The sequence below is a fragment of the Haliaeetus leucocephalus genome, unplaced genomic scaffold (genome assembly GCF_000737465.1).
Source record: "Haliaeetus leucocephalus isolate CR32 unplaced genomic scaffold, Haliaeetus_leucocephalus-4.0 Scaffold752, whole genome shotgun sequence".
In the NCBI taxonomy this organism is placed as follows: domain Eukaryota; kingdom Metazoa; phylum Chordata; class Aves; order Accipitriformes; family Accipitridae; genus Haliaeetus; species Haliaeetus leucocephalus.
The window spans coordinates 561,586-570,523 of record NW_010973188.1 but is presented as its reverse complement, the minus strand read 5'-3'; the positions used below and the strand labels follow the sequence as shown (position 1 = coordinate 570,523).

Sequence of the window (8,938 nt, the reverse complement as noted above, 5' to 3'; positions counted from 1 at the left end):
ACTCTTGGTGACGTGACTTGTCATTGGAGCTGGGAGGCAGTCACTCTGGATTTTTTGAAAATGAGTGACCATAAGAACTATATTCCACTGGAGAAAGAGAAAGGATAATAATTGATTACTTCAGGGGAAGTTGCCTTTGTTGAGTGAGAGGTGTAAAATGAATCTTGGGACACTTGTTTTACCACGCGTGCTACTTCTTTGGAGGTTTTAATTGGCTGATGCCTACACAGTGTGTGGAAATTTCAATGCATCTGAAACATTTCCTCCTTAGGAAACAGTCCACAACCTGTGATTTAGTCCTTTATCCACAGGGCTTGCTTACTGTGAGATATAGATGAAAGATGAGCTTTCAAGACTGCTTTCTGTGTACTTGCTCAGCTAGGGATGTGGATTCTAGGCTGCTCAGGTTCATCTTCCAATTTGGTGGCGGGTCCTTCTGCCAAGCTTGAGTCAGCCTTGTGCCACTTTAGCTGAAGGAATTTTTCCATCAAATCAGCTCCCACATTGAAGACCAGAGCTAGCCAGGCCAAGCCAAAAACAATCCATATCACAGTTAGGCTCCTGTACACTGGGATATAGTGCTTGTTGGGGTTTGTGCCTGAAAAATCCAGGAAACTTTGCATATTAATCTTGATAGCTTTGGTCTGCCAGACAACATACATGCTCATATACCCTCTCCACCCTCTTCAAAAGTGTATGTTTAACAAGTCTGTGTGATCTATGAGCTTTTTGTGTGATCTGTGAGCTTTTTGCTTTTTGTGCTCCAACTCTCAGGTTAAGCTTACCACAGTTGGCATCAAATCTCTGGAGCTGAGGATATATAATAAAAATAGCCATATCTATTGTTAATCAGGGATGCACAAAATCGAGTGTTCCTAGCCACTGACAAAGAAAAACATCATCTTGGAAACCCAATGTTGAATCCATACTCAAGAGACACACAGGGGATCTCAGATGATTTAGAAAGATATGGTTTACTACCTCAGAGATATAGTTATTGCTTTTTGTCGGGTGATATACCTCAGTAACCAGGATTCAGAATTACCTGGAGAATATTATATGGGAAATGCAGCCGTTTTAAGTAGGTGGTTATGGGAATCTTAATTCCCAGTTTGGTATTTCCACAGCATGGACAATCTGTGCAGCTGATACAGGGACAGGGCAGCACCGCAGCCACCCATTTAGTCTCTCTCATCCAGATCATCATGAAACCCCACAGTGTCCAGATTCAGCACAAGATGGGGTTTTATTTTCTTTTGGGACATAGTTATGACCTCTAGGAGAGGAGAGCTACTACTTGTGAAGTAACAGACCCTAGTGTTTTTAACAAATAAAGACACTATACATAACCTGTTAAGACCATTTGTTCAAATAAGTGGGTGGAAAAATAACCCCTCATGTCTCTCTACTGCTGTGTCTCAGCCTAGATCTCTAAAGACTATGTAATCTCACTGGTTTTGTTTTCTTTCACAGGTGTCCTGGGGTTGTCAGTAATATTATCCCCATTGTAAGTACTGAGCATTTCATATTTGACATGATTTCTTATTGGGAATGGTAGACACTTGCTGAAACAAATCACTGTTAGGAGAGGATGTTTCAAAGGCTTAATACTGACAAAGAGATTTCATTTGTATTCCACCTGTCACTCATGGATCATATTCGTACCAGCTTGGACATAGTCACTGTTGAATGGGTGTTCAGTGGCATATGTGAAACGAGTTTGGTGACTCTCAGCTTAGCTGCCAAGAGAAAAATGCCCACGTCATATAATACATGAGCTCATCATTACCAGACTGGGCCAGCTCACTCTTGTACCAGGTTTATGGTAGAATGGATATCTGTGCTCTATATATTTAGCTTTATACTAGAGTAACTAATAACAAAGCTCAATCCAGTTCACCTTCTTTATTACCTACTACATAGTCCCCAAATCCAATGGTGCTCAGGGTGATGAAGGTGAAGTAAAAGCCTTCTCTGTAGCTCCAGCCTTCTACATAACTGAAGACCAATGGTGGGAACACTAGAAAAATCAAGGTCCCAGTGGTCAGGAAGATTGCCACTGTCAGTGTTTGAACCACCTGAAAGATAAAAGGAAGATGACAGCTAAACAGCACTGAGCAGTTGTCTAGTGGAAATTGCTGGGTCTGTTTTGCTCTTGAATCACAAACCCACTCCAGCTGGGAGCAATGTGCAAAAAAGAAAGGATAAACCAATGCTTCCATGCCCTGCAGGCTGACCTTGCTGTTTACCCTGCACAGAGATACTGTATCTAATCATGAATCCAAAAAATCTCAAAATTGGGAAAAAAATGAGGATTTTTTTTTAAAGCTTTTTGCAATGAGTTTGTAAGTATGCTCAAGTCATAATTTCAAACTTATTATGGCAACCATAAGAATGAAATACTCACTTTACAGTTTCAAGTCAAGTGGAGATGCTCTCATAATCAATCGGCTCCTGTCTTTGAGGAAAATCACCAAGTATTGCATAACTCATGATACAAAGATTGGCAAGAACAAATTAGGGTTCTCTTCACCATGACTTCTTCCAAAGATTTACAAAGTGGCTTGCAAGACCTCAGCCAAAAATATGTTTGGTTGAAATCTAAGTAAAGTCAGTTTGCCTGTTTTAACTTAGAAACATTCAGAGCAGAACTGTTTTCTGTCAGCACAGGGCAGATCTGTGTCTCTGAGTACAAATGTCTGCCTTCTGGGAGATAAGTTACAGCATATGTGTGCAATATATAGGTACACAGAATGGCCAGTGGATGGGTCATGACAAGGGATTTTAGGAGTTTAGGATTGAGGATCAGGAACTCACAATTTCCAGGGAACACACTCTGGTGAACTTTTGACTAGTGATGTGTGGGCTGATGCAAACTCATTGCAATTGTTTAAAAAAGCCCTCAAGGGCATTCAAACCAGAGTATGATTTTCTATGCGTGCACCTATAGTGACTGAATGAACAGCCAAACCACTTATAAAGTAGAAGGTCCAGGTATCGTGTTTTTCTTTCTCTCTCTCTGTTATCTCACATATAAAATAGTCCGGCTGAACTTGAGAAACTTGATGTAAGCCTACTGGGTGACTTTGACAAATCAATTCTATATTATGTACCATGTGTCTCTAGCTGTATAATAATTCTTACCTCATTTGCAAAGCACTTCAAGAATTACTGATCGACAAGGTTATAGTTGATATCTGTTCTCATTTAGTTCATTCCAGAAGTGTGATAGCATTTAATTAGATAATAAAGTTTGCATAAAATTTTATACTGAAATGCACAACATTACTTTTTACCCTGGCTTTTAAGATCTTTCAGGTACAAACCTATAATATAGGGGAGAGTAAGTCAGGAATGAAGAAAAACTGATTTCCCAAAGCATGACTAAATTGTGTTTAAAAGGAGGTGAACCACCTTCTTGGAAGAGGTTTTTCAGAGTGAACAAGCAGATACAGCTCCAAAGCTTTGTCTGATGATAGGAGTTCTGCCAGAAATGAGGTCTTAGTTTAGGGGGGGAAAAAAAAGATCACATCCCTGAGGTGCGATTAGAAATCTCAGGAAAGATGCAGCTATACTAGCATGAAAATCCTTCTGGTGGTAGAGCTGCATGCATTTGGGGAACAGACATAGGTTATGCAGCTAAAGAACTTCTTGCTCATATAAACCAAGTCTGCATTTGACAGTAATTTTATAGCTTTCCCAGTGTAGGTAAAGAATGCAGTGACTTAGAGATTTTACAAACGAAAAAGAGAAAAAACTTGTGCCAGAACTCTGAAATGTTCCAACATATCTAACATACCTAATCTCCCTTTGCCCTAACTAAAGGTCAATTAATTGAACCTTTACTCAGAAACATGCACTAACTTCGTTGTAAATGACCTTCATGTATTTTCTATTATCAGTGCTTCCCTTATTCTAATACATCTGGACTAGTTCAATGACTCACCAATAAACTATAAATAAGGAGAAGGAGTATTTACGTTTCAAGAAAAGAAAAGGAAGTGCTAAATTGCTGGCACAATGAGGGAAGGTAATTCAAGCCAGATTAGCAGGCCAATAAAAACAAGTTGTCTTTGCACAGTGTAGAGCTAGATTCTGGATAGATTGCTAGCATAGGCTAGATAAGAAGAGCTTGATTCAGCAATGTATGTATGTACTAAGGTCACCAGAACTTAAGGACCCTGCTCAAAATTGAGGCCATGCTTGCTTAATAGTTTTGCTGAGTCAGGTTTTAAAAAGGCAAATCTAGAGTCCCTCAAGCAAAAGCAAATTGCTTTAAAGCTATTGTAGATAAATGGAGTATATCAATTTTCTGATATAGAGGGCCATGTAATTCCTGTGGTTCAGAAAAATGTAGGTATACACAAGAAACCCAATCTAGCAGCTGCAGTACCTATCTGAGAAGAGAACTTTAATTAGTTTTAAAATAGTGGAAATAAATGATAGATTGACACTGTATCTCAGTACGGCCTGGCTTTTGCACCCATCTTTCCAGGGTAATCAAATGAGCATTGAGGCCTTTCCCCAACTGATTAAGGAAGGCGAGGTTGAGGGGCACTCCAAATAAGGCATAAAACACACAGAAGATCTGCCCTGCCACAGTACTGGGGGCCAGGTTACAACAACCTGGAAAAAAAGAAGAAAACAGCTACATGAAAAGGCTTAACATTCAGGCTGCAGGCCACCATGGGAAGTTTCTAGGCTTGGAAGCTCAACTACGTTAAGCTTCAGGAAGCTGTGGACCTATGATTTTCTGCAATTAAATCTGCCTACAAATTGCCATAGCGTATGATGGAGCCCTGTGCATTCACTACTACTAACAGAAAATTTAACAAGAAAAATATTATTTTTAAAGAGTATTGTAATTTTCTATAGGTCTCTAATTTTGTGGTGAGTGCAAATGAGTGCTTCAAAGCAACCTCAAGATGTGCTGTGCATGTACAAAATGATATTGCATGTACCAAGTAGGCACTCAGCTTTTTTTGCAGGTGTAGTATGCTGGATACACAAGAATAACAGGTGTAATTGCAAAACAATAGAAAACCATAACCCACAGTAGTCAAGACTGTCTTGCAGAGGTATTCTGTCCACCAGTTGCACATTTCTGGGGGCTTTACAGGACAGCTGGAGGAAACCCCAATTTATAAGGAAAGAGAGTACCTCACCTATAGTGGTGACAACAGTTCCTGCAAAAAAGGAGTTGCTGAAGTCCCAGTTACTGGGATTTGTAGAGTTTCCTTCTGGGTTGATCCCTTTTTCCCATGCTTCCATGAGGACCTGAGGCAGAAGAGGTCAAAGGAGCAAAGATGAGCAACCCATTAGACCAAATCAGGAAGAATGTCAGAAAAAAAGACAGAAGTAATATTGCTTTCAATCTTGAGCAAGCAGAGCAATGAACAGTGTAGATAACAGGGTAGAGTTTGACTAAAATGGCCATGTGCTGACATGGCAAAACTTGGAAATAGAGCTGGCCAGGAACTTGAACTCTTGTCACTGGAGCACTGGCCATTGAAGTAGGATAGATTCCATAACTAGTTGAAGGCTAAGGGGAAGGGAGTGGAGGGAGTCCCCAGAGTGACCAAACTGGGAAAGTGAAGTTATGCCATAAAAAATAAAGGCAGTTCCTCTTCTCTCCTTCCCTAGCCTAGTCATCTTATTCCAGTTTTTAATTTGGGCATGTGTAAATGTATGGCTGTGTCTGTGGGGAGGGGCATGGGGAACATGCTCATTTCTGTTTCCTCTATGTAAGTACTAGTGAGGATGAATTACTATTTTTGGCTATGAGTTCCCAACAATTTTCAATGAATGTTAGGATTCACCTAGTCTGAAAGATTAGCTAATGAAATATTCTTTGCTATTCCAGATAGCTCTTACCAGATGACCAAAACTACTATGTACAAAAGAAATGCTGCTCCTATTTATGCATCAACTATCTTGTTAGCTGCCTTAGTGAAGACTGTGTTCCTTTGCTCTTCCCGTGGTTTTCTCTGAAGGAGGCTGGCTGGTTACCTTCTGCTCAGTGGCTGGGGTTTCAAGAATCCCCTTGTTTGTTACATACCAATTTTGAGGTTCAGGCCACAGCCTTCATTATTTTTCCAAATGCCTGAAGGAATTACTTGGTCATGTCTTGCAAAGACTTTTGTGTCATGCAAGACATGAGCAGGATTCAACAGCTTTAGTTGGTTCCAGGAGTATGAGACCAAAGAATATATTCTTTCTTGATTCAAATGTTGACCACTGCCAGAAGGATTGCTTATGTGATGAACATACCTGCTACAAGGTATCTGATTTTGCATAGGTTCTGCAATATTAGCTGATCTGTGCTGGTGGATTGAGTATCCTAAGTCTAATAGATAATGTTATTCCTTCAGTAAAAAATCCTACAGTTTGATCGAGATCATCAAATAGGGCTGCTAGGCATCATCATATGTGATTTCATGATTAAGTCTCAGCAGAGTTTCTTTTCAGTATGACAAAGAACTTTACATTATCCATTAAAAGCCTGTTCTTAGAATGGGAAGAGTTTGACACATCAAATTACCTAGAGTTGACTATTTTATTTTCTGGTTAGAGGGAACAAACATAAGCTACTGAGGTGTGAGTCTTTTGAAATGTCTAAAATAATCACAGGTTTAATTCATCCCTGTAAGGAATACTTGTCAGTTCTATCTGTTTCAATGCACAAGAGTTCAGAAGAGCTACATTCACATGATGAAAGCCAACTTTCACATCATGAAGCCCATGGAAGAGTAAGGCAATGTTGAATATTGAACACTTCAGACATAGTCTGACAGGGCCAGATTTCTTGGTATGATTGTTGCTTTTAAGTACAACCCCATGAAAGAAATGGCATCCTTGTGCCCAGTAGAATCCTACCTAAACAAACAGGTTCATGTGGGAGAGTTATAACAGCTCCTAGCTCCTTTCCATCTACAACTCAGGTAACGGTTATGGCTGTGGAGAGAATAAAAACTGCCTGCCATTTCTGCTTCTATCCCCCTGCCAATGCACATTGCAGCCACTTACGGTCATGGACAAGGATTTGGTCTTCTCAGTCTATATTTATATCAGTTCCTTTGGGGCTGAAAAAGTATGGACATAGTCAAAACAGGGACTTAAAAAAGGTACCTCCTTACTCAATGAATCTGCTTCTCAGTTATGCTGTCAGAATGGCATAATTTCCTGATCAAAGTATGTTTACCAGAGACGTATTAGATCACAGACTTTGGATTTGCACTTTCCCAAAGCTCCAGGCTGTTCAGCTTAGGAGCTGCAGCTGAGGGCCACCTCTCAGCTAGGCAGTCTTAACCAAGCAGAGCCAATGCAGTTTATGGACATGGAATAGCAAGAATTTGCTTAACGCACAATCAAATGAAAAGTCAATGAATTATAAGTGGTAACTCTATTATTAATGATAATGGATATGCTAAACGAAACCTGGGTTGATTCTCAGATTCCATGATTTAGGTTTAAAGAGCTGGCAATAAGACAAGACACCTTATACTTGTCAGCTGCTCAGACTGAATCTAGTGGCTCTGTCTCACCACAGCCTGAATACTGTGACTTTTCAGACTGGAACTTCTGACAAGATGAACAGGCCTCCTTAACCATATAGTTAAAATGTACAGAGACATGATTGCTTCCCTGCATTAGTTTTAGAGTTAGAGATTTAATATGGAAAGACTTCTATTCCCTACTATTAGTAAGAGCTGGACAAATTTCTTAAGAGGTCTTACAGATGACAGGTGAGTCAGTGGGCACCTGCACTTACATTTACCTTGAGGACTATCAAGTATAAGTACTCTGAAGCTTGGTGCATTGTAGATGATAATTTGGTGCCCTCAGTTGGTTTTGTCTGGAACAGCTTACAAGTGATTGTATCTAATTCAGCAGAGACGCAGCAAAATGTGATTCTCTGAGTGGCACGGCAGTGCTAAGGAAGCTCCACTGGATCCAGAGAAAGGAGAATCTGGACATGTGTGAACACTCCCTAAGGTTTCTAGGGTACTGGAGATTAACTAAACCTTTCAATCCTATGAAGTATCCCAATTTGGTTTAGAATGAGAGTCAGGGTTTTCTTCTCTACAATCATTATCACAGAGATAAGGGAAAGACAGATAATATCACCAACTGGTGAAGTTGAAAAAAACAGATATATTTTTAGCCATGTAAGTTCTTGAAAACTCTATTCATTTTCTGGCCAATGCCAAATGTTCCACAAGAAATAATCACAGTATTAGTAATCAGAACATTGTCCTTGTAGACAGAGGTTCAGGTGCCTTCTCTTCCCTTTCTGGTCTGAACTTCACTATTTGCTTAAATTAATTTACAGAATCTAGGCTTTTTGTTGATTAAAAGCATATACCGTTGTGGAAGTCCTCTGACTCGGACAGTGTAAACTTGCAGCATGTTTAGAGTTTCTACCAGGTTTAATAATGTGGCAGAAAGAGTTCAAACTGTTCAGGCACCCAGCTCTGTAACTGGATAAATTTTGAGCATGAAGAAAGTGGTAGTTCAAGGATTTCTGTCCAGTTCTTGCAATACTAGAATGAGAATATGTCTATAATAATATCATGAAAGGTCTAGTAATTTATCTCCAGCCAGTTTTGAGGAATAGATTAAAATGTAATTGAAGATGTCATTGACAACCCATATTGAACAAGAGTCCTTTATCTCTCATTATAAGTGATAGATAACACAGTTCATGATGGTTGACTTTATCATTTTTTTAGAGGCCTGAAATTGCAGGACCATCTTCAAAGGCAGTTGACAATTTCTAGTATGAAAGAAGGGCAGACTTTGCACAGGTTTGGACTGGAGAACCTTGGAAGGGCAAGCTACTTCTTGTAGGTTTGATTCTTGGTTTTTGTCCCCATGCATAATTCCCATGTAATAATTAATGAGGGATCTGAAAACCATGAAGTTGAAATTATTGCAA

General features: G+C 39.6%; 1 protein-coding gene across 1 annotated transcript in view; it reads right to left on the bottom strand.

The window, feature by feature from the left end:
- Window positions 1–374: 374 nt before the first annotated feature.
- KCNK16 (potassium channel, subfamily K, member 16) overlaps window positions 375–8,938 on the bottom strand; it is an 8,949-nt gene continuing 385 nt past the window's right edge. The window contains exons 2-5 of the mRNA XM_010581124.1: window positions 5,166–5,277; window positions 4,468–4,626; window positions 1,913–2,125; window positions 375–598 (exon numbers count right to left, since the gene is read on the bottom strand). Of these exons, the coding sequence (XP_010579426.1) occupies window positions 375–598; window positions 1,913–2,125; window positions 4,468–4,626; window positions 5,166–5,277 (708 nt within the window). The remainder of the gene's footprint in view (window positions 599–1,912; window positions 2,126–4,467; window positions 4,627–5,165; window positions 5,278–8,938) is intronic.